This window comes from Somniosus microcephalus, chromosome 14 (assembly GCF_052327205.1).
Source record: "Somniosus microcephalus isolate GS21.2 chromosome 14, FLI_Smic_1.0, whole genome shotgun sequence".
Classification (NCBI taxonomy): Eukaryota; Metazoa; Chordata; class Chondrichthyes; order Squaliformes; family Somniosidae; genus Somniosus; species Somniosus microcephalus.
In genome coordinates this window covers 125,822,811-125,849,314 of record NC_141000.1, presented here as the reverse complement: position 1 = coordinate 125,849,314, position 26,504 = coordinate 125,822,811, and the positions used below count along the sequence as shown (strand labels likewise).

The window sequence follows — 26,504 nt, the reverse complement described above, 5'->3', positions numbered from 1 at the left end:
AGTGGGATGTTCAGCCGCCTCTAGTCAATGGGCTGTCTGTGTCGAACAATGGGCAATCTATTCAATACCAACAAGCCTCAACTGGTTATAAATGGACGTGGACAAGGGACGCAAAACAGGCAGAATCGCTTTTGGCGCCTATTATAGGACAGGTCCAAAGTCGATGGAACCGAGTATCAGGCAGGGCTTATAACAGATGACAGATGCAATACCTCCCATTTTGCATCCTGCCCATGTCCAATTTCACCCCCTCAGATGTCCAATGCAGAATTTTTAGATACAAGGTGGGGCAAATATTTATGTCCTTCCCCTCAGTGTCACCACCTCCTGGTTTGCAAAGCTCTCAATGAATGTCCCACACATGCAGGAAAGCTGCTTGTGGCATCTTCTACCTGCGTCTCTGTTACGGTGCCAGTACGGTGCTACTTCCCTCGTCTACTGTCGTCACTGACCTTGGGAACTGTTTCCCTTTGGTGAACCAGATGGGTCTGGTAAGTTGTGAATTACCTCCATGAGGTGGAAGCTGGACTGTGAGGAGAACAAAAGGAAAATTTGGGAAATTGCCCGTTCCCGTATTCCCGAACCATGCAAACCGAGCGAATTCATCACACGGCATCAGTGACAACATCCACACACATCTTACTGGGCAGCTCTGCTCTGTCAACAGAGTGTGGAGTCATCAAACTAACCAACGATGACAGGTAGAGACTGTCCACTAATGGACAATTCTCGTCAATGGTTTAAACGTTGTTTCTACAGTTATATAAAAAGAAAAAGGGTGGCTAAAGTGAATGTTGGTCCCTTAGAGGACGAGACCGGGAAATTAGTGGTGGGGAACATGGAGTTGGCAGAAACGCTGAACAAATATTTTGTATCAGTCTTTACAGTAGAGGACACTAAAAATATCCCAACACTGGACAAACAGGGGGCTATAGGTGGGGAGGAGCTCAACACAATTAAAATCACTAAGGAGATGGTACTCGGTAAGATAATGGGACTTAAGGCAGATAATTCCCCTGGACCTGATGGCTTACATCCTAGGGTCTTGAGAAGTAGCGGTAGGGATTGCGGATGCATTGGTGGTAATTTTCCAAAACTCCCTGGATTCAGGAAAGGTCCCAGCAGATTGGAAAACTGCTAATGTAACGCCCTTATTGTAGTGTATGTACTTTGCAGAAGGAACTATATTCTGCAGCCCCTGTATACTGCAGTACCAGTAGTGACCACCCCTGTATATAAGCCTGTGTAGTAACTTTGCATAGTTAGTTCCCGGTTGTCTCCACTCAGTAAAGACCTGTTATAACCAACTCCTGCAGTCCGTGTCTCAATTACACACCGACATAATACTTATTTAAAAAGGGAGGTAGACAAAAGGCTGGAAACTATAGACCAGTTAGCCTAACATCTGTGGTTGGTAAAATGTTAGAGTCCATTATTAAGGAAGCAGTAACAGGACATTTGGATAAGCATAATTTAATCGGACAGAGTCAGCATGGTTTTATGAAGGGGAAGTCATGTTTGACAAATTTGCTCGAATTCTTTGAGGATGTAACAAACAGGGTGGATAAATGGGAACCAGTGGATGTGGTGTATTTGGACTTCCAAAAGGCATTTGACAAGGTGCCACACAAAAGATTACTGCACAAGATAAAAAATCACAGGATTGGGGGTAATATATTGGCATGGGTGGAAGATTGGCTATCTAACAGAAAACAGAGAGTTGGGATAAATGGTTCATTCTCGGGTTGGCAATCAGTAACTAGTGGTGTTCCGCAGGGGTCAGTGCTGGGACCCCAACTCTTTACAATCTATATTAACGATTTGGAGGAGGGGACCAAGTGCAACGTATCCAAGTTTGCCGACGATACAAAGATGGGAGGGAAAGCAGTGAGTGAGGAGGACATAAAAAACCTGCAAAAGGACATAGACAGGCTAAGTGATTGGGCAGAAATTTGGCAGATGGAATATAATGTTGGAAAGTGTGAGGTTATGCACTTTGGCAGAAAAAATCAAAGAGCAAGTTATTATCTAAATGGAGAGAAACTGCAAAGTGCTACAGTACAAAGGGATCTGGGGGTCCTGGTGCATGAAACACAGAAGGTTAGTATGCAGGTACAGCAGGTGATCAGGAAGGCCAATGGAATCTTGGCTTTTATTGCAAAGGGGATGGAGTATAAAAGCAGGGAAGTCTTGCTGCAGTTATACAGGGTATTGGTGAGGCCACACCTGGAATATTGCGTACAGTTTTGGTTTCCATATTTAAGAAAAGATATACTTGCTCTCGAGGCAGTTCAGAGAAGGTTCACGGTTGATTCCAGAGATGAGGGGGTTGACTTATGAGGAAAGGTTGAGTAGGTTGGGCCTCTACTCATTGGAATTCAGAAGAATGAGAGGCGATCTTATCGAAACATATAAGATTGTGAGGGGGCTTGATCTGGTGGATGCGGGGAGGATGTTTCCACTGATGGGTGAGACTTGAACTAGAGGGCATAATCTTAGAATAAGGGGCTGCCGTTTCAAAACTGAGATGAGGAGAAACTTCTTCACTCAGAGGGTAGTAAATCTATGGAATTTGCTACCTCAGAGAGCTGTGGAAACTGCGACATTAAATAAATTTAAAACGGAGATAGACAGTTTCCTAGCTGATAAAGGAATTAGGGGTTACGGGGAGCGGGCAGGGAAGTGGATGTGAGTCTAGGTTCGGATCAGCCATGATCCTATTGAATGGCGGAGCAGGCCCGAGGGGCCGTATGGCCTACTCCTGCTCCTACTTCTTATGTTCTTATGTAAACACCGGCACAGCTATCAATAGCCAATTTCTACTCATACCAGACACACTCAATCTCCCTCCACATCAAATGCCTTGTATTACAGTATAACACAAGGAGGCCTAATTAAGAAGTACAACTATAAAAGCAAAGGGAGACTATCAACCACGTGCCATCTACAGAACTTCACAGAACCAGGCTCCCAGCTCCTTCCCACTGCGAGGTTCCATCTCACCACCTTCCCTCTAAAACCAGACTCTCCATTTAGGAAATTGTATCTTCAGCTCCGCTCCCATTGGCCAGAGAATGAGGTTCGGGCAGCCAACCATGTGCCTTTGTTCCCACGTAGCAATCCCCCAGCTCACCCGTTGGGTACAACATGGACACACAAGGAAAAAAGAAAGAGAGAAAGTGTTACCTGGGCTCTGACTCAAACTGAAAGGAGGAGGTGTGCGACTGACTGTGGTACTGACTGTGGTGCTGGTTGTGGGCAGTAACCGAAACATCTTCGCTACGAGATCCTTCGCACATGGGAGATCCATATTAACCTTCGTATTATACTGCACATAGGCGTAATGGTAACGTAAAAGAATCTTGATACAGTGCCTTTCTCGCCAAGGCAACCGACTGTTAAGGCCCAGTTCCAGAAGTCCTAAAAGTCAATGGTACAGATTACTAAGGGAAGGCCTCTGAGCACCATCTGGGTTTTTCTCTTTACTAAATCAGGTGATGTAGCTGATTAATGATATTATCATCTCGGATTTTCATGTGATAGTTCACGTGAGTGACCACTCTCAATGTGTCAGCGGGCTATTCACCATGGGAGGCCAAAGGTCAGCCCCACCTTGCTCTTCCTTGACTTCTACATGTTTCTAACAGAGATCTTTTAGCCACCTAGGTCCTGAGCGCTGGAATTCCCTTCCTAAACCTCTCCACCTCCATCTCCTCCTTTACGACGCTCCTTAAAATCGACCTGGTCACCTGTGCTAACATCTCCTTATATGGCTCAGTGTCAAATGTTTGTCTGACGATGCTCCTGTGAAGGGCCTTGGGAAGTTTTACTACGTTAAAGGCGCTATTTAAATGCAAGTTGTTGTTGCTGTTGATGATAAGCACTCGATAAATGAGATCTTCAGCCCACACTCTCGGACTGGAAATATCGCAGGTGAACCAGCAGCGGAGAAATTAAACCAAATGATTCAGGGGGCAAACGTTTCAAGATCATAAGAAGATACCTTTTTCAAGAAAAGCAATCAAATACACTCTGATGAGACGGAGAGAGACGGTGCACCTTTTTAATAATTCATTTGCAGGGATGTGGGCATCGCTGGCAGGGCCGACATTTATTGCCCATCCCTAATTGCCCCGTGAGAAGGTGGTGGTGAGCCGCCTTCTTGAGCCGCTGCAGTCCGTGTGGTGAAAGTGCCGTTAGGGAGGGAGCTCCAGGATCTTGACCCAGCTGTATTTGCGCGGTAGCTACGAACAAAACTCGCCCACAGAAAGTTAAGTCTTGTCATTTTAAGCCTAAGTACACATTTAATGGCGTGATAACTGACCCAATCAAGAGTGATCGGACCGATTGTACTTAACTCCACATTGTAATTAAATCAATTCTTCAGAATACAACAGCCCTTCCCCCTGACTGGCCAATGCACCAGTGCAATTACCTGTCCTATTACCACCTCCTCTCGCCTTGAATATCTCGTAATGTCTCTGAATGTCTCTCGATCGCTCCGGCTTTCTATCCTATCACTGACCTTCCCTTTTGTTCTTTCATCCCCTCCCCCTTTTCCCAGCCCCCCAAACCTGCTTTCCATTTCCTGCGTTTCTCCAGTTCTGACGAAAGGTCTTCGACCTGAAACGTTGACTCTGTTTCTCTCTCCACGGATGCGGTCCTGGCCTGCTGAGTTTTTCCAGCGTTTTCTGTTGTTATTTCGGATTTCCAGCATCCGCGGTATTTTGCTATCGCGCCAGTGCAATAGTTGGTCTGTGAAATGGCCATCATACGTTGGTATCGCCAATATCGCAAAAGAAACCCAATCCTGATTCTACTATTGATTTGCAAAGGTGAAACGAAAATAGTCGTGGATCAACCCAACAGCTGGGCGGTGGGAAGCAGTTACCAGCAACAAACTGTGTGATTTTCCCAGCGCAGGTATTTACTGCTCATGACAGTTAGCTCACGTTCATATAATCAAACAGGATCCCCCATCATCCTCCCACAAGAATAACGGCGGCCCAGGTTTTACTCTCAAAGTAACCGTGAGGCAAAACAACAGCTCGCTGTCTGCCTCACCGTTGAAATGCACTGAATGGTGCAAAGTTGCATGCGGTAGATACGAACTAAACTCACCACAGAAAGTTAAGTCTCATCATTTCAAGCGTAAGTACCCTTTTAATGACCTGATAAGTGTTAATTACCGTCAATCAAAATCTCTCCCACTGAAAATCAACTGTTACAAGTGTGGAGTCTCATTCTATCAGGTTTTAATTGTTGTTGAAGATTTTTTTAAATGTTAAATTTTTTTTTTTTTAAACTTTTCCTTTCTGTCTCTTTTCCTCTCTCTCTTAATCCAATCTTTCTTTCCCTCTCTATTTCTTTTTCTGTAGCTGATTTGGCTTTGAATTCACCCAGAATAATTTACACTTCCTTATCAGTCCTTGCGCTGTTAATTTCACAATCCTTCAATCTGGTTGGTTAAGGAGATACACAGTTGCTTGTCCTGTTCACTCAGGTCCCAGATGCCCAATTTCCCCTCGCTGTGCCGTTATCAGCTCACACTTCCAGCAACTCGCCACGCAGAAAAAGTTTAAAACAAGGGCAAGTCTAATTCCGAACAGACGCTGTTCGATGCCCTGCTACAGCAAATTCTGACCCCATGAATTGTCAAAGGGTTGTATCGTGTAGACAGAAGTCAGAGATCACATCAGTGGTTTCAATGTTCAAAAATAGCGGATCGCACAAGAGGGAGAAACTATCAAAGCAGCAGTGAGGCGACAGACAGTGAGGAAAAGAGATCGGCCACACAGCAACACACATGACTGAAACAAGACTGCACTGTGCAGGGTCAAAAGTTTTCTCTCAAAACATCCATTCAAGAGCTAAACTTTCCTCTCCCATTGCCTTCGAGCCCTGTTAACTTTACCAAATTTAGTTCCAGTTTGGGCCGAGCATGAAATCGTCTGAAACTAAACTCGTGTGAAGTATGCAAAGTCCATTGGCTGTGACACAGAGACATATTACAACAGAATTCGGGGAGTTAGCTGAGCTGTTGATCAGTGGGGGAAAAAAAGGATCAGAAAAGACTCTGCAATCAAATCCTTCTGGTAGGTCCCAAAAAGCCAATCCCTCTCACTTGCCCAATACCTCAAATGCCTATCCAATTCCCCCTGAGAATTTTCCCACATTCTCTGCTTCTAATACCTCATGTGCAGTCTCTTCCACACAATTATCACCCACAGTGTAACGTAATTAAATCTGAACCGTCTCTGCAGTTTCCTTCTTCGTGGCATTGACCCGTGACCTCGGTTCTGGAATTGGTTGCAAACTTGAACATCTCGTCAGGCTTCTATTTATCTATTCTTAAATTCTTCAATATTATCTCTCTCCCTCTCTGTCAATCCTTCTCCTCCCCATTCTAAACCATCTTCAACCGCTCCACAAAGCACGGATGCTTCAAGCTCATTATCGGTTTGTTCCCCTTTCTCTGCCCTGTCTCCGATGATTGGGTAGTCTTGCTGTACTATTCTTATGTCACCCACGGCTCAGTTGCTCGCCCGAGCCAGAAGGTCATGGGTTCAAGTCCTACTCCATGAGACTTGAGCACAAAAATCCAGGCTGACACTCCCAGTGCAGTACTGAGGGAGTGCCGCACTGTCAGAGATGCCATCTTTCAGATGAGATGCTAAACCGAGGCCCCGACTGCCCTCTCTGGTGGACGTAAAAGATCCCATTGCAGTATTTCGAAGAAGCGCAGGAGAGTTATCCCTGGTGGTCGGGGCCAATATTTATCTCTCAAATCAACATCACTAAAACAGATTATCTGGTCATTATCACATTGCTGTTTAAGGGAGCAAATTAGCTGCCATGTTTCCGACATTACAACAGTGACTACACCTCAAAAAAGTACTTCATTGGCCATAAAGCGCGTTGGGACGTCCGGTGGTCGTGAAAAGCGCTGTAGAAATTCAAGTCTCTCTTTGTTTCTTTTCTACTTTGCCAACCAGAACTGCACACAGCACGGCAGGTGATAGCAATTGGTGTGAAACGGGCACAAAGCACGCCAATTTAGCAGTGGGACGCCCTGCGCCCAACTTGCACAGGTGTTTTGTCCCTCTGCTAAATTTGTGGGGACCTTTGTTTCTGCGTCCACCTCAGCCATTAGGCTCCTTAAAGATGTAAATCAGCGGCCTAACGCCCGTTGAAGGAGCCGATCGAGAAATGAGTTGCCAATGAGCACGACCCCTGACCCGCTCAGGATTCTTCAGCGGCCAGCAAGGGAAGGCAGGTGGCTTTTTAATAAAAAAAATAGAATAAACCATTCCTGTGGAGCCAGAGGAACAGCAGTGCTCCCCCCTCGACTCCACAGGAGTCGTGATTGCGCCCTCCTCTCACCTCCTCCCCCGTAGCCCGCTCACACCCCGCCCCTCCCGGAGATTTATCCGAGGGACGCTGCCGGCCAGGTAGGTGGTCCGACATTGGTCCCTACGCTCGGACGAGCTGCCTTTGGGGACGCGAACGGCGCCGCCGACTCATGCGCCGTCGAGGTCCGAGGACCAATTTCCATCGGGCCTCCCGATTCAGACACGGGCTGGTTGCGCAGCGCCGAGTCTGGGCCCCAAATGAGCAAGTGGTCTCTTCAGCTCTGCTCCCGTTGGTCAGAGAATAAGGTTCAGGCAGCCAAATCACGTGCCTCCATTTCATGTAGGAATCCCCCCCCCCTCCCAGCTCACCCATTGGGTGCAACACGGACACACGACAAGGAAAGAGAGATAAAGTGTTACCTGGGCTCTGACTCAAACTGAAAGGAGGAGGTGTGCGACTGACTGTGGTACTGACTGTGGGCTGTAACCGAAGCAACTTCACCGTGAGATCTTGCACGCACGGGAGATCTGTATTTGACATCACACTATACAGCGTATAGGCATAATGGTAGTCTAATAGAATCTGGATACAATGCCTTTCTCGCCAAGACAACCGTCTGCTACGAATCAATTCCTGAAGTCCTAGAAGTCAATGATATAAATTACTAAGACAAGGCCCCGGTACATATCTGAGTTTCTCATAATAAGTAGATGTGGATGTTGTCAATGTCAATCTTCAGAAGCCATTTGATCATTGCTATACTTGATGTCTCGCTAAAGCGTCCTTTCTCAATGCGTCAATCTAGAATTTGAGTGTCTGCGCGGTATCGAACCATGCTCTTCATGCTTGATGTGCACACATTTCCAACTGTGCTCCCTAGATAATGACCAGAAGGAGATTTTCAGCCTATTTTTCTCAGCCAGGGTTTGCTCCAAGGGGCTTCGTAGGGCAGTAGCGAAACGGTTCAGAGATTGAGAACTTCAACAGCAAAGAAACTAGTCTTTCAAAAAAATAGCTGCAAAGGATGGAGTAACAAATGAACCGTGGTGTTCCAAACTTCAAAAAGCTTCACAATTGAGTCAGAAAACAAGAGCTCATCCCACGGCCTGTCACACAACACGACAATGGTTAACTCAGTTACATGGGCATCATGTCATGTCAGTTGTGGCTCAGTTGGTAGCACCCTCGCCTCCGAATCAGAAGGTTATGGGTTCACACCCCCACCCCAGAGACTTGAGCACATAATCTAGGCTGACACACCAGTGCAGTACAGAGGGAGTGCTGCACTGTCGGAGGTGCCGTCTTTCGGATGAGACATTAAACCCTGTCTGTTCTCTCAGGTGGATATAAAATATCCTATGGCACTATTCCGAAGAAGAGCAGGGGAGTTCTCCCCAGTGTCCTGGCCAATATTTATCCCTCAACCAACATCACTAAAAACCAGATTATCTGGTCATTATCGCATTGCTATTTGCGGGAGCTTGCTGTGCACAAATTGGCTGCCGCGTTTTCCTACACTTCAAAAGTACTTAATTTGCTGTAAAGCGCTTTGTGACATCCGGTGGTCGCAAAAGGCGCTATATAAATGCAAGTCTTTCTTTTATTTTTTTTCATAACTCTAAGCCTTGGTATCACTTTCAAAGGGTAAAAAGGTTCCAACCATTGGATCCATTGTGGTTTGATGAAAAAACTGGGTCCCTCACGCTCTGTGGCCACAGATAGCCCAACAATTGGGTGGGAGGTACACACTGCAACATCTTTCAACCTTAAAGGCGCTGTATAAAGGCAAGTTGTTGCTGATGCCCCAGCAGTGGTCTTTTCTGCCCATGTTGCTGGTCCACGTTTCATACAATCAAACCTGATCTCTCTTGCTTTTATCCTCCCTAACTTTGCACAAATGAAGTGCTTGTGCAGTAGAAAGATTTATAATCACTCAGACGGGATTTAAAGATTGCATCAGTCACGTCAATGTACAAGAAACATCAGCTCACTCAACAGGGAGATGCGATTGGCAATAATGAAATTGGAACAAATCCACCTTTAGCACAGTCAATCTTCCTTCATCACAAATTCCCCTATTACAGTAGAAAACAGAATGGAAGAATCATTAGTACCGTTAAGAGATTAACTTTGATGGAACTAGTGAACGGTCCCAGGTGACTATTTCCTGGGGAACTGAACTTGATCCAAATATTAATGGCCTGCCTTTGATTCAACCGCTTCCCTCAAATTTAATCAGTTATCCGCAGTTACCTAGTTTTTCGATTCATGCAAAGATATAAAAGAGCATCTCGTTGTGTACGAGCATTTCGGCACAACAGAAACAATTTGATCGAGTTGCAGTTGCGCCGATGGCAGCCACACCTCTTCCAGGTTTCATGTCGCATGACTGGAACGCAGGACATTTGGAAGGTTGCTGCAAGGCTTTCAAACAACCGTCAGCCACGCGTCATCTGCAGAGCCTGACTGTCTGCCTTCAAACCCCGCTCTCGGAAGGTAAAAGCTAAATCCCAAAACCTCAGCCTCATAAACAGAACATTTTATTTTCTTAAAACATGTGGCTAGTCTTGCTAAAATAATTACACAGAATGTACAGCACAGAAACAGGCCATTCGGCACAACTGGTCCGTGCCAGTGTTTATGCTCCACACGAGCCTCCTCCCACCCCTCTTCATCTCACCCTATCAGCATATCCTTCTATTCCTTTCTCCCTCATGTGTTTATCCAGCTTCCCCTTAAATGTATCTCTGCTATTCGCCTCAACCACTCCCTGTGGTAGCGAGTTCCACATTCTCACCACTCTCTGGGTAAAGAAGTTTCTCCTGAATTCCCTATTGGATTTATTAGTGACTCTCTTATATTGATGGCCACTAGTTCTGGTCTCCCCCACACATGCAGAAACATCATCTCTACGTCTATCCTGCCCTATCGAACCCCTTCATAATCTCAACCCGTAAACAATCCATCAGAAAATCACCAGGCAGGCAGACATTGGCTACAAAATTCAGAGACAAGAGGAGAATGCAAAGGTTTACCTGGAAGATCAGTCAAGATGAAAGGAAGTGTGGTGCTTTCTGTGGTACTGGTGGTGGTGATGGTTGTGGCGTGTAATTGGGATATCTTTGCTGCAAGGTCCTTCACACATGGAAGATCCATATCAAAGCTTCTAGTGTAGGAATGGTAGCTTAAAAGATTGCGGATACAGAACTTCTCGTTCCAAGACAAACGTCTTCTACGTAATATTTCAAAAAGTCCTGGAAGCCAACAATACAAGTTTACTAAGGCACTGCCCATGCACAAACTAGTTTCTTGACTAACTTGGCGGACAAGGGTTATTTAAGTGGATGAATTTTATTTGGATTTCACAAGACATTTGATTAAGTTGCACACAGAAGATGATTCTTCAAGGAAATAAGGGCAATGAAACAGTGCTGGGCGATAGCGAGTGGCTTGGGCAATTGAGGAGATAAGGGGGTTCAGTGGGAGGCGAGAGCAAGAATGCCAATAGGTGAAGAAGGGGGCCAAGGGTTATCAAAGTTACGTGTGGTAGTTTCTGCTGAACTTGCAAGAGGCACGAAGAAACTATGGGGTGGGTGTTCATTGCGAGCCGGATTCAGCTGGGCGGGGGAAATGGGAGAGTTTGAGCAGAAAACCCCTCAGATGGCATCAAATTGAGGCCCCGGGGGCTATTTCAACTCTCGGGCCTCTTTTTTACATACCAGCAGCCAACTGCCCGCCTGAAACGGACGTGGAGAGGCAGCAGGCTGACTGGCAGTGGGCCAAGATCGGGTAGCTGGCCTCCATCATCACTCGGGTAAGTCGTGAGGGTGGGGGGGGGGGGGGGGGGAAGAGTTTCAGCGGGATCCCGCGGGAGTGAAAGGGCCGGAGAGGAGGCAGGGTGGGGCAAGGGAGAGGAGGAGTCGGGGCCTCAGGGGCCCAGACATTCCTTGCGCGGTTCAGAGGATCACTCCTGGCCAGACACACATTTAAGATTACATACAAGATTCTATGGGGGGTTGACAGGGTAGATGCTGTGAGGTTGTTTCCCCTGGCTGGAGTGTCTAGAACCAGGGGTCACAGTCTCAGGATAAGGGGTTGGCCATTTAAGACTGAGATGAGGAGGAATTTCTTCACTCAGAGGGTGGTGAATCTTGGGAATTCTCTACCTCAAAGGGCTGTGGATGCTGAATCGTTGAGTATATTCAAGGCTGAAGTAGACAGGTTTTTGGATTCTAGGGAAATCAAAGGATATGGGGATCGGGCGGGAAAGTGGAGTTGAGGTTGAAGATCAGCCATGATCTGATTGAATGGCAGAGCAGGCTCGAGGGGCCGTATGGCCAACTCCTGCTCCTAGTTCCTATGTTCTTATGTTTAAAACTTACCTTTTAGGGCCTCTGCTTTTTCCTCGACAGGTTTTAATGAGCAGGGTGGATGTGCTACTGAGTTGGTGTTAAAATGCCATCAGGGTCCTACTGACAGCATTGGATCCCAATTTGCATTTATTAAAGAGGCTCCTGTGGTCTTTAAAAAGGGCCCAGTTAAAGTGACAGTGGGCAGTGATTTCCTAGGCGATTTTAACTTCCCACCCACCCCCTAGTCCATCCTGCCTGGGTTAAATTCACCCCCTATGGCCATGAATTTCCTCGGAGCTGCTCCCTGTCCACTGCCGAATCTTCAGCGGAGTCTGAAGGAAGACCATGAATGTAGAATGGGACCGTCAGCAGAAGACGTGGAGAGGATTGGATAGGGAACAGAGGCGGTCATTGATATAAGAAGGAAACAGAACAATGGAGAGACCAGAGCCCTGGGGACACTGAGGCAAGGAAGCCACTGCTGAAAACTGCACTGGTGACCTGCACTGGGCCAGAACTTTCAAGGTGCTAACGATAATGTCAGGGACTAACAACAGCTTCCAGGGAACAGAATGAACACATTCAGATTTCCAACAAGATTGCAAGGGGGTGGGAACTGGGGGCACGAGGGATCAAAGAGACACGCAGGATAGGGACATGTTCAGAACACACAGCGTGAGGATAATAGGGATCCAAGCAGGACCAAGGGTCTTATTGGAATACAGGACAGTGGACAATTGATAGAAATAGTTGAAGTTAAGAGGCAAGTATCAAGATGGTTCGAGGGAATAGGGCTCAGTTATTGGTTCAGCTACATTGAGAACGCGACAATAGCGGGGAAGGCGATCAGATCTTTAACCACAGGCAGGGATGACACAATATTTTCCTCCCACTTTTCTGCTCTCTTCTCCCGAAGGTGGTGGCTCCCGCTGGAGTGACGGATGACACATGTCGGCAGTCCTTGGCTACCCTGCTTGAGTTGTTATTCTCAATGCAGCACTTCCACGGGGAATAGAAAGAAAGTCTTGCATTTATATCGTGCCCTTCACTACCACCGGACGGCCCAAAGCACTTTACAGCCAATGAAGTATTTTTGAAGTGTAGTCACTGTTGTAATGTAGGAAACGCAGCAGCCAATTTGTGCACAGCAAGCTCCCACAAACAGCAATGTGATAATGACCGGATAATCTGTTTTTGTTGTGTTGGTTCAGGGATAAATATCGGCACAGGACACCGGGGAGAACTCCCCTGCTCTTCTTCAAAATGGTGCCAGGGGATCTTTTATGTCCACCTGAGAGGGAAGATGGGGGCCTCGGTTTAACTTCTCACCCAAAAGACAGCACCTCTGACAGTGCAGCACTTCCTCAGCACTGCACTGGGACTTGAACCGACAACCTTCTGACTCAGAGGTGGGAGTGCTACCAACTGAGCCATGGCTGACACATAGGAAAGACCAATAGTCCACTGGCCTACCTGAAACCCTACCAAGCTGGATTGGTGCTATGCCTCGGCCAGATATCAAGCCACATTCGATCAAGTATTCTTGGTCAACAGCGAGCGCGTGGGAACGTAGCGAGGTACCAAACACAAGACCATTGGAAAAGACCATCGCGATCATCTGCCCAGTCCCCCGAAAAAAGCTGGAACCACTACATGCCGACACTAAACTTGTAGTGTGAATACAACCTCAAAGACCAACGCTTAAAAATTATGACTGTCACGTTTCTCGTTCGAATGCCTAAAGAGCTGGTATGACATACCTACGGCACAGCTGCGACTTTCAGACAACATAGAGAGTTACCCGAGTCGATACTCGCGTTGGGAGGGAGGATGGAACTAAGAAGCGTGGAGTTAGCTTAAGACATCTCGACACTCCCCTCACACAATGCTAAACCCTCCAGCTGAATATAGACTAAAAACAAAGTACACACTTGTTTATTTATCGGTACACTTTCAAACATCATGGCGACCAAAAGAAGTCGGCACAGTAAGGCGGCTCGTGCAGTTGCCGCCTGCTTGCACAAGAAAAGTAAGAAAGAAAAACATTTTTACAGCTTTCTATTACATTGTCAACATGTCCCAAAGCACTTCATACAGTCAATTTATTTTTATAAAATTCCTTTCACATCCCCAGGACGTCCCAAAGCACTTCACAACCAATGAATTACTTCTGGACTGCAGTCACTGTTGTTATAAGAACATAAAAACATAAGAATTAAGAGCAGGAGTCGGCCACTCGGCCCCTCAAGCCTGCTCCGCCATTCAATAAGATCATGGCTGATCTTCGACCTCAACTCCACTTTCCCATCCCTTGATTCCCTTAATATCCAAAAATCTATTGATCTCAGTCTTGAATATACCCAATGACTGAGCCTCCACAGCCCTCTGGGACAGAGAATTCCAAAGATTCACCACCCTCTGAGTGAAGAAATTCTTCCTCATCTCAGTCTTAAATGGCTGACCCCTTATCCTGAGACTGTGACCCCTGGTTCTAGACACTCCAGCCAGGGGAAACAACCTCTCAGCATCTACCCTGTCAATACCCCTCAGAATCTTACATGTTTCAATGAGATGATCACCTCTCATTCTTCTAAACTCCGAGAGTATAGGCCCAATCTACTCAATATGGAGGCAAAAGTGGCAGCCATTATAGCCCAGTAACATCCAACAACAAACCAACCACGTGTCATCTACAGACCGTGTCCACTCCCTGACAGAACCCAGCTCTTTCCAACTCCGAGCTTTGATTTCACAACATTCACACCAAAACTGGAATCTCCAGTCCTTGAAATAGACATAAAAACAGGATTTACTTCCTTGTGTCAATTATACGCCGATGAAAGCAAGGGTACGAATTTACCAAACGCGTGACTCAGTTCCCTACAAACAAAAATCCGATGGAGGTTTTGGTTACAATTAGATTGTGGAGGAATCTAGAACTAGGGGGCATAATTTCAGAATAAGGGGTCGCCCATTTAAAACGGGGATGAGGAGGAATTTCTTCTCTCAGAGGGTCGTGAATCTTTGGAATTCTCTTCCCCAGAGAGCTGTGGAGGCGGAGTCATTGATGGTGGAGATAGACAGATTTTTGAATGGTAAGGTAGTCAGAGGTTATGGGGAATGGGCAGGGAAGGTGGCATTGAGGCCAAGATCAGATCAGCCATCATCTTATTGAATGGCGGAGCAGGCTTGAGGGGCCAAATGACCGACTCCTGCTCCTATATCTTATGTTTTTATGTTCTTAGATCATGGCTGATCTGTATCTTAACTCTATCTACGCACCTTGGTTCTATATCCCTTAATACCCTTGCCTAACAAAAATCTATCAATCTCAGTCTTGAAAATTTTAACTGACCCCCAGCCTCCACAATGGTGAACCCCAAAATGTCACCTCTGACCTCACTCAGACTGTAAGGACGTGTGGTGTTCATTGCAGAGTCAGGTGTGGTACCGGTTGTAGTTTCAAATGCAGCCACCTTTGCTGCTATGCTAGATCTTTCACGCAAGGAAGGTTCATTTCAAAAGCTCTACTGTAGTATTGATACAAAGCCTCTCTATCCAAGGCAAGCATCCTTTAGGAATATAGCAACAGGAGGAGGCCATTCAGCCCCTTCCACCATTCAATTAGATCACGGCTGAACCGTACTTTAATTCCATCCACCTGCCTTGGTTCCATAACCCTTAATACCCTTACCTACCAAAAATCTATCTATCTCAGTCTTGAAAATTTCAATTGGCCCCCAGCCCTCAACAACTTTTTGGAAGAGAGTTCCAGATTTCCACTACCAATATTCAAATGGAGTCTGACAAAGGGTCTGTACAACTGAAGCAGAATGTCGTCCCCTTTGCCTTCCAACCCCCTTCATGAAAAGGTCAACATTCCATTAGCCTTTTTTGATTACTTTTTCTACCTGTGGACTAGCTTTTGCTCCTCCTAGTCTCTCGCCATTAAGAAACTATTCCGATTCGTCTTTCTCGAATCCCAAGTGGATGGCCTCACACTTCCCTAATGATGATTTCCAGGCAGTGCACAAATAAAGGCGCAATCCGGCACACACAACGGAGCTATACGGTTTTCATGGTGTTGTTGTGCGGTAGGTGGCACTTTGCCATAACTAGGAAGTCAAAGAATGCAAGAGTAGAAAGAGTAAGTTTAAGAACATCAACTGCATGCTCTCCGTAGAACCTTGCTGCTCACCTACAAACACAGCTGCTGGGCTCAGACACAGGCACACAACGAGATAAATACAAAACTTTACCTGCGACCTCTCTCAGACTGAAAGGAAGCGTGGTGCTGACTGTGGTGCTAGTTGTGCTTTGCAATTGAGACATCTTCACCGCGAGGTCCTTGACACATGGGAGATCCATGGTAAATATTGTAGCGTAGTGATGGTAATCTAAGAGACTGATGATACAAAACCTTTCTTGTCGAGGCAAACGTCCTTTATGAAACAATTCCCACAGTCCTAGAAGCCAATAGTACAAGTTTACTATGTTATGGCCCGTGCACACAAACATAAATTGTCACTCAATTAGGGGCTGAGGGGTGTTCAGTGGATTTGAGTTACTGAGCTCGTCAGAAGGCTTTTGATAAAGTTCCACATGTGAGGCTTTTGAAGAAGGTAGAGGCTTAGGGATTCAGGGCAATGGAAGTAGGCTTGAAATGAAAAATGGCTTGATAATATGAAAAGTAAAGACAGCTGGAACATTGAAAAGTGCTTGGTGTTGGAGGTAGCAACCTATGGGAATTCTGAAACAGTAATGAATGTCAGTTCCCCATTCCCCGCTCCCCATTTGCATTAATCATAAACAGCATGATTCCAAGGATATTTGCCATCACTACACTACCTGGACATCTATTCTGTGTCAACCATTCTGTTCTCTGTCCTAAATTTGCCTCTTACTCTGGTTTGGTCTTCCTTCATTCCACTGCCTATTTTGTCATGGCTTTACTTTTTCTATATTGTTTACAATTTCATAAAATACTTCAAAGCCTCCCCTTTTCTAAGCTGAAAGGCCCAATTTTTTCCAGTGTGATGTTGGGCACCAGACTAGTGATTCTTCTCTGCACTGCCTCTGGAACTTGAATCTTGGGTCTCATAGAATGATACAGCACAGGAGGAGGCCATTCGGCCCATCGCGCTGTCATCTCTGACCAAACCTGGACACACTGATCATAGGGAGAGGCCTGACCATATCATTATACAGTTTCTAGCGTGGCATCTTCCAATTTGTACTCCACTGTTTCTAGTTACATAGTTTGATTTGGTTTGTTGATTGCTGCTCACTAATTGAGCTATTTTAAGACCCTTCACGGTGTCTCCCATTTTCCTTCCGACATGTAACACTTTACACTTGTCTGCTGATTTCATCCATCACTGGTTGGACTGCCTAATATATTTCACCTAGTTCATTTTGAGTGGGTAGCACTCTTGCCCCGGAGTCAGAAGGTCATGGGTTCAAGCCCCACTCCAGAGACTTGAGCACATAATCGAGGCTGACACCCCCCGGTGCAGTGCTGATGGAGTGCTGCACTGTCAGAGGTGCCGTCTTTCGGATGAGATGTTAAACTAAGGATGTAAAAGATCCCATGGCACTATTTCGAAGAAGAGCATTGGAGTTATACCTGGTGTCCTGGCCAATACTTATCCCTCAATCATCATCACTAAAAGTAGCCATGATGTGGAGATGCCGGTGTTGGACTGGGGTGGACAAATGTAAGAAGTCACACAACACCAGGTTATAGTCCAACAGCTTTATTTGAAATCACGAGCTTTCGGAGCGCTGCTCCTTCGTCAGGTGAAGTGAAGAGATGCATATAGACACAGCATATATAGTCAGAGAATACTGCCAGATGATTACAGGTAATCTTTCTAACTGCCCTTTATCACACCTCGGCAGAGAGATAATCACAGCAATCAAAGGTGTGAATGGTGTCCAAATAGGTCAGTCAGGAAAAGATTACCTGTAATCATCTGGCAGTATTCTCTGACTATATATGCTGTGTCTATATGCATCTCTTCACTTCACCTGATGAAGGAGCAGCGCGCCGAAAGCTTGTGATTTCAAATAAAGCTGTTGGACTATAACTTGGTGTTGTGTGACTTCTTACAATCATCACTAAAAACACATTATCTGGTCATTATCATATTGCTGTTTGTGGGAGCTTGCTGTGTGTGAATTGGCTGCTGGGTTTCCTACATTACAACAGTGGCTACACTTCAAAAAGCACTTCATTGGCTGTGAAGTGCTTTGGGACATCCTGAGGTCATGCAAGGTGCTATAGAAATGCAAGCCTTTCTTCATTTATGATTGTTTCTTGAGATTCAACTAATGTCCCTTCCCTATTTGACGATAAAAAAAATTGAAGTAAGTTATGGGACTGGATAGGAAGTGGGTTAAATTATATGAAACATAGAATGCTCGTGAAGTATGTAATGTCAGACTGGGAGGAGAAAGGATTCTATTGTTACCCAGTCACACGAGCGACCTGGATACTCAGCCCAAATGTAAAATTTGTGAAATGAAAATGAATGCTGAGAAATACAGGGCATTGGAGACACTGAGGGTAAAATTCAACTTCAGCAGGGGCACAGAGCGGGCGGTACCAGGTCGTAGGAACTTTAGGAACAGGAGGAGGCCATTCAGCCCATTCCGCCATTCAATTAGCTCATGGCTGATCTGCACCTCAACCCCAATTTCCCACCTTTGTTTCATATCCCTCGATACCCTTAACTAACAACAATCTCAGTCTTGTAAGCTCCAATTGTCTCACAGCATCCTTTCACCTTTTGGGGAAAAAGAGTTCCAAATTTCTCCTACCCTTTGTGTGGAACAATTGCTTCCAGATTTCACTCTCAAATGGCCTAGTTTTAATTTTAAGATTGTGTCCCCTTGTTATAAGAACATAAGGACATAAGAATTAGGAACAGGAGTCGGCTATTCGGCCCTTCGAGCCTGCTCCGCCATTCAATAAGATCATGGCTGATCTTCGACCTCAACTCCACCTTCTTGCACTATCCCCATATCCCTTAGCATACAAAAATCTATTGACCTCAGCCTTGAATATACTCAACGACTGAGCATCCACAGCCCTCTGGGCTCCCCCCACAACCAAAGGAAACTGTTTCACTGGATCCATCCCATCAAATCCCTTCAACATTTCAAACACCTCGATCAGATCACACCCCTCAACCTCCTATACACAAGGGTTGGCCAGTCATTAGACACCCACTCCATTTACCTTTCCATCAATGGAAATCAACGGAAAAATCGGATGGGGCTTTTTAATGGGCGGCTGATCTGTTACCGCAAGCTTTGTGCCCCTGTCAAAGATTAATTCTGTCCCCCAAAATTCTGTCCCCCAAAATGATGTAATCAAAACAACTGGAGTAGAATGAACACAGGGAGCTGGGCGGAATAGTGGACTTGTCACTGTCCAGGTGAGTAGAGAAGGCAATTGAAGAGCTGATAGAATACAGGGATGTCCAGTCACAGTGGAATACAAGCCAATTATGGCTACACTGAGGCTGCACTGGTCAGACCTCAGTTGGAATATTGTCGACACTCACGGGGCACAATACTACCAAACGGATGCGGAAGCACTGGAGAAAAGCTTGCAGTAGGAAGTGAAAGAAGAAGCTGTGGGGAATGATTAGAAAGTTCCGGTTCTAGAGCCGGGACAGAAAAAGGTAAAGGCTGAAATAAGTAAAATAATTAATTTGGATAAACCTTTGAAGGTGGCAGGACAAGTTGATAAGGCTGTTAAAAAAGCATACAGGATCCTGAGGCTGAGGCCCCAGTACAGATCCCTGGGGGACACCACTAATCGCATCCTGCCAATGTGAGTACATACCCATTATCCCTACTCTCTGTCTCCTATCTCCTAACCAATTCCCTACTCATGTCAATAGGTTGCCTCCAATTCCATGTGCTTTCATGTTGGTTCACAGGCTCTTGTGTGGAACCTTATCAAATGCTGACTACAAAAGGGATGATGGTGTGAGGCAAAAGGAGATGATAGGGACCAGTAAAGGCTTTATAAATAGAGGCATCGATTAATAAAGCAGGGAAGTTCTGCTAAATCTTTATAAAACACTGGTTAGGCCTCAGTTGGAATATTGTGTCCAATTCTGGGCCCCACACTTCAGGAATGCTGTCAAGGCCTGAGACGGGGTGCAGAGATTTACCAGAATGGCACCAAGGATGGGAGATTTAAGTTATGTGGAGAGACTGGAGAAGCTAGAGTAGAGAAGGTTAAGCAGAGATTTAATAGAGGTATTCAAAATCATGAAGGGTTTTAATTTTTGATGAACCTGTATAAAACACTGGTTCGGCCTCAACTGGAAAATTGCGTCCAATTCTGGGCAAAATACTTTAGGAAGGATGTGAAGGCCTTAGAGAGGGTGCAGAAAAGGTTTACAAGAATGGTTCCAGGGATGAGGGACTTTAGTTACATGGATAGACCGGAGAAGCTGGGGTTATAAGGGGTGGGGGGGGGGGGGGGTCCCAGTGGAGAGAAATCAGTGGAAGGAAGCAGTGCAGGAAAGTGATTGGAGTAAGGATAACCAGATTGTGTCAGGAAGGGACAGAGCGTACAAACAAAGGAGTGCACTAACAAATAGGGTCCGGGTAAGAGAAAATGGTAATAAGACAAATAGGGCCATAGTACAAAAAAATGTCACAATGTCTAAAAATGATAAAAAGACAAATCTAAATGCACAAAGCATTCGTAATAAGGTAGACGAATTAACAACACAAAAAGAAGTAAACGGATACGATATAATTGCGATTACGGAGACATGGCTGCAGGGTGACCAAGGTTGGGAGCTGAATATCCAAGGATAGTCGATATTTAGGAAGGACAGGCAAAAAGGAAAAGGAGGTGGGGTAGTGTTGTTAGTAAAGGATGAAATCAGAGCAATAGTGAGAAAGGATATTGGCTCAGAAAATCAAGATGTAGAATTAGTCTGGGTGCAGCTAAGAAGCACCAAGGGGCAGAAAACATTGGTGGGCATTGTCTATAGGCCTCCAAACAGTAGTGGAAATGTAGGGGATGGCATCAAACAGGAAATTAGATATGCATATAACATGGGTACTACAGTAATCATGGGTGACTTTAATCTACATATAGGCTGGCCAAACCAAATTAGCAATAATACTGTGGAGGATGAATTCCTGGAGTGTGTACGAGATGTTTTTTTAGACCAGTACATTGAGCCAACTAGAGGACAAGCTATCCTAGATTTGGTATTCTGCAATGAGAAGGGTTAATTAATAATCTTGTTGTGCGGGGTCCTTTAGGGAAGAGCGACCATAACATGATAGAATTCTTCATTAAGATGGAAAGTGAAGAAGTCCAATCTGAAACTAGAGTCCTGAATCTAAACAAAGGAAACTACGAAGGTATGAGGAGGGAGTTGGCTATGATAGATTGGGGAGCTTCATTAAAAGGCAAGACGGTGGATAGGTAATGGCTAACATTTAAGGAACGAATGCATGAATTGCAACAGTTATACATTCCTTTCTGGTGCAAAAACACAAAAGGAAAAGCGGCCCAACCATGGCTAACAAAAGAAATTAAGGATAATATTGGATCCAAAGAGGAGTCATATAAAGTTGCCAGGAAAAGTAGCAACCCTGAGGATTGGGAGCAGTTTAGAGTTCAGCAAAAAAGGACCAAGAGATTGATTAAGAGGGGGAAAATAGAGTATGAGCATAAACTTGCAAGGAACATGAAAGCAGATTGTGAAAGCTTCTACAAGTATGTAAAAAGAAAAAGATTAGTGAAGACAAATGTAGGTCCCTTACAGTCAGAAATGGGAGAATTTATAATAGGGAACAAGGAAATGGCTGAGCAATTAAACAAATACTTTGGTTCTCTCTTCACAGAAGAGGACACAAATAACTTCCCAGAAATGCTGGGGAACCAAGGGTCTAGTGAGAAGGAGGAATTAAAGGAAATGAGTATTAGTAAAACAATAGTGCTGGAGAAATTAATGGGACCGAAAGCTGATAAATCCCCAAGGCCTGATAATCTGCATCCCAGAGTTCTAAAAGAGGTAGCCATGGAAATAGTGGATGCATTGGTTGTCATCTTCCAAAATTCTATAGATTATGGAACAGTTCCGGCAGATTGGAGGGTGACAAATGTAACCCCACTATTTAAAAAAGGAGGGGGAGAGAAAACAGGGAACTACAGACCGGTTAGCCTAACGTCAGTAGTAGGGAAAATGCTAGAGTTTATTATAAAGGATGTGATAACAGGACACTTAGAAAATATCACCTGGATTAGACAAAGTCAACATGGATTTATGAAAGGGAAATCGTGTTTGACAAACCTACTGGAGCTTTTTGAGGATGTAACTGGTAGAATAGATAAGGGAGAACCAGTGGATGTGGTGTATTTGGATTTTCAGAAGGCCTTTGATATAGTCCCACATAAGAGGTTAGTGTGCAAAATTAAAGCACATGGGATTGGGGGTGATATACTGGCATGGATTGAAAATTGGTTAACAGACAGGAAACAGAGAGTAAGAATAAATGGGTCTTTTTGGGGTGGCAGGCGGTGACTAGTGGGGTACCGCAGGGATCAGTGCTTGGGCCCCAGCTATTCACAATATATATCAATGATTTGGATGAGGGAACCAAATGTAATATTTCCAAGTTTGCTGACGACATGAAACTAGGTGGGATTGTGAGTTGTGAGGAGGATGCAAAGAGGCTTCAAGGCGATTTAGACAAGTTGAGTGAGTGGGCAAATACATGGCAGATGCAGTATAACGTGGATAAATGTGAAGTTATCCACTTCGGTAGGAAAAACAGAAAGGCAAAGTATTATTTAAATGGTGATAGATTGGGAAATGTTGACGTACAAAGGGACCTGGGTGTCCTTGTACACCAGTCACTGAAAGCAAACATACAGGTACAGCAAGCAGTTAGGAAGGCAAATGGTATGTTGGCCTTCACTGCAAGAGGATTTGAGTACAGGAGCAAGGATGTCTTACTACAGTTATACAGGGCATGGTGAGACCACACCTGGAGTACTGTGTGCAGTTTTGGTCTCCTTATCTAAGAAAGGATATACTTGCCATAGAGGGAATGCAGCGAAGGTTCACCAGACTGATTCCTGGGATGGCAGGACTGTCGTATGAGGAGAGATTGGGTCGACTAGACCTGTATTCACTAGAGTTTAGAAGAATGAGAGGGGATCTCATTGAAACCTATAAAGTTCTGACAGGGCTAGATAGATTGGATGCAGGAAGTATGTTTCCCCTGGCTGGGGGGGGTCTAGAACGAGGGATCACAGTCTCAGGATACGGGGTGGGACATTTAGGACTGAGATGAGGAGAAATTTCTTCACTCAGAGGGTGGTGAACCTGTGGAATTCTCTACCACAGAAGGCTGTGGAGGCCAAGTCACTGAATATATTTAAGGAGATAGATAGATTTCTAGACATAAAAGGCATCAAGGGGTATGGGGAGAGAGCAGAAATATGGTATTAGATAGAGGTTCAGCCATGCTCCTATTTTTCTATGTTTCTATGTTTCTAAGCTGGGGTTGTTCTCTTTAGAGCAGAGAAGGTTGAGAGGAGATTTGACAGAGGTGTTCAAAATCATGAGGGGTAGAGACAGAGTAGAGAGAAACTGTTCCCATTGGCGGAAGGGTCGAGAACCAGAGGACACAGATTTAAGGTGATTGGCAAAAGAACTAAAGGCAACGTGAGGAAAACATTTTTACGCAGCGAGTGGTTGTGATCTGGAATGCACGGCCTGAGGGGGCGGTGGAGGCAGATTCAATCGCGGCTTTCAAAAGGGAGTTGGTTAAATACCTGAAGGAAAAAAAATTGCAGGGCAACGGGGAAAGGGTGGGGGAGTGGGACTAGCTGAAGTGCTCTTGCAGAGAGCCGGCACGGGCTCGACGGGCCGAATGGTCTCCTTCTTTGCTGTAACCATTCTATGATTCTATGATAGAGCAAATAAGGATAAACTGTTTCCAGTGGCAGAAGGATTTACACCTCTTCTAGACCCATCTTTTATTTTTTTACTGGTCCCTAACATTTCATTTTGCCTCACACCATCATCCCTTTTGTCATTTAATCTCTCCTGCCTTTCACCCTATCACAGACCTTCCCTTTTGTTCTTTCCTCCCCGTCCCACTTTCCTTGCCCCTGCACTTGTTTAAAACCGGTTATATCTCTAACTTTTTCCAGTTCTGACAAAGGGTCATCGACCTGAAGCGTTAACTCTGTTTCTCTCTCCACAGATGCTGCCTGACCCGCTGAGTATTTCCAGCATTTTCTGTTTTTATTTCAGATTTCCAGCATCTGCAGTATTTTGTTTTGTAATGGAATGCTGGCCTTTATATCTCGAGGACTAGAGTACGAGGGGGTAGAGGTTATGCTGCAGCTGTACAAAACCCTGGTTAGACCACACCTGGAGCACTGGGAGCAGTTCTGGGCACCACACCCTAGGAAGGATATATTGGCCTCGGAGGGAGTGCAGCGTAGGTTTACCAGAATGATACCCGGACTCCAAGGGTTAAGTTACGAGGAGAGATTACACAAACTAGGGTTGTATTCCCTGGAATTTAGAAGGTTAAGGGGTGATCTGATCGAAGTTTTTAGGATATTAAGGGGAACAGATAGGGTAGATAGAGAGAAACTATTTTCGCTGGTTGGGGATTCTGGGACTAGGGGGCAGAGTCTAAAAATTAGAGCCAGACCTTTCAGGAGTGAAATTAGGAAACACTTCGACACACAAAGGGTGGTAGAAGTTTGGAACTCTCTTCCGCAATTGACAATTGATACTAGGTCAATTGTTAATTTTAAATCGGAGAGTGATAGCTTTCTGTTAACCAAAGGTATTAAGGGATATGTGCCAAAGGCGGGTATATGGAGTTCGGCCGCAGATCAGCCATGATCTCATTGAATGGCGGAACAGACTCGAGGGGCTAAAAGGCCCACTCCTGTTCCTATTCAGAGAGATTTAGGGGGAAAAATTCGGTATCGCCCCATTTGGGGTGCCGTTAACGGCCGTGCGCAAAGTTTAGTGCCTGGCGCTAATTATCGCCTCCGACGGCAAACTTGGCTTTTATCACCCCTGGAGATGATTGGAGCGCTAAATCAGGCGCTTCACACCTGTCTTAAGGCGCCAACGCCGAGGAGTGAGGCGCTCCCTCAGAGCGCTGGCGAAGGAAGGAAGGGCAAATCAAAATAAACCTGCAAAGTGCTGCTCAGTAATCAAAACTCCTTCACACAGCGTTGAATCTCTCCAGAAGTCTCTCTCTCTCTCTCTCTCTCTGACTGCGTGGTGCAAAAATGTCACCGACAAAAAAAGTCCCTTTCTGACTGCAAATCGCTCCCCTCAACCTGTCGTTGTTAGCGGCAGGCGGTAAGGCAGGGGGCGCCACTCAATATCCGGTCCGGGGCGCTAACGGTGCGTTGCGCACTCGACTGACGTCACGATCTGCTGGCGCAGGAGATCGTGGCGGTAGTGTTTAGCGCTGCCGCAAAATGTCTCGTTAATTTCGCGAGCGGCACAAACATCGCCGCGCCCGGCCTCTAGTTGCTTTGCGCCCCAATTGGCGCCCTCTTAAGGCGCTAACGGGAGGTGCAAACAACTGAATTTTTCCGCCTTAGACAGTTTAAGAGTTGAAAATGGGTAGTTGTATTTGATTGTAGATGGATGGAATGGAGTGTGCAATGGAATGTGGGAGGAGCACGGAAAGAATGGGGTCCTAATCTGTGATAGGCCGGTTGGCTCACGAAAGGCCACGCTCCAAGGGATACACCAAGGGTCTCTCACTAAACGCACGGCACCATTGAAAGATCGTGTCAACAGGAAACCCAGCCAAAACTGATTTTTAAAACAAAATAGCTAACAAACGGGACAAAATTAGATTAAAACAGACATAAATCGAAAGCAAAGGTACCTTATCGCGGACTTTGATCATAGAAGGTATCTAGTGGGGTGTACACTGGTTTAAATGGGAAAGATTAAAGGACTGGCTTGTGATGATTGACCATTCACAGTTGCTATGAAGTTTAAGTTAATAAGGTTAATCAAGGACTGGGATGTACCTCAATGGCATTTAAATGTATGTCAACACTTGGAACAGATAGGATAAATTCAGCGACTACCCCCAATATGGCTCCTTGCTCGATGGGAGTGTAGGTCGCTGAATCTACCCTGTAATGTTAAGGAACCCATCTGGAACCAGTGTTCCTATCAAGCAAGACTCAGCACTGGGCACACAGTATCACTGAATTTACACTAAAATGTGATACGGAGGTGGTACCTTAACTTCAAGTGGAATAGTGAAGACAGTTCAGAGGAAGGTGGCGAGTGTTGAGTTTGAGCTCTAAGTTATGTTGGTAAATGGACAGAAACGGAACTTTTTTCACCAATTGAAGAGCAAAATGAATTGTCTTCAAAATTAATGTAGCCCTTTATTCTTTCAACCTCTTCCTCTTTTGCCTCCTTTCCCGTATAAAGCTACAGGTTAATAGTGTAGAGTCCCACAAGAACTGTTGGCTCATCGCTATCCCATGCTACTGGTCATTCTCAACATGCGCGAGTTTCAACAAGCTACAGCAATAGCAAAATACTGCGGATGCTGGAAATCTGATATAACAACAGAAAATGCTGGAAACGCTCAGCAGGTCAGGCAGCATCCGTGGAGAGAGAAACAGAGATAACGTTTCAGTCTTGTGATCCTTCGTCAGAACTGGAAAAAGTTAGAGATGTAACAGGTTTTAAGCAAGTGTAGGGGCAGGGAAAGGGGGAGGGGAGGAAAGAA

At 45.4% G+C, this 26,504-nt stretch overlaps 1 protein-coding gene across 7 annotated transcripts in view; it reads right to left on the bottom strand.

Annotated features, from left to right (window-relative positions):
- robo2 (roundabout, axon guidance receptor, homolog 2 (Drosophila)) overlaps positions 1-26,504 on the bottom strand; it is a 1,120,123-nt gene that overhangs the window by 895,790 nt on the left and 197,829 nt on the right. For 2 of the 7 annotated variants that reach the window (XM_086007302.1, XM_086007301.1), the window contains exon 2: positions 10,389-10,607. The exons of 4 other annotated variants lie outside the window; for them this stretch is intronic. In XM_086007302.1, the coding sequence (XP_085863428.1) occupies positions 10,389-10,607 (219 nt within the window). Of the gene's footprint in view, positions 1-10,388; positions 10,608-15,964; positions 16,134-26,504 lie in introns of those variants that run through there. One more of the 7 variants, XM_086007304.1, reaches the window with a different exon arrangement.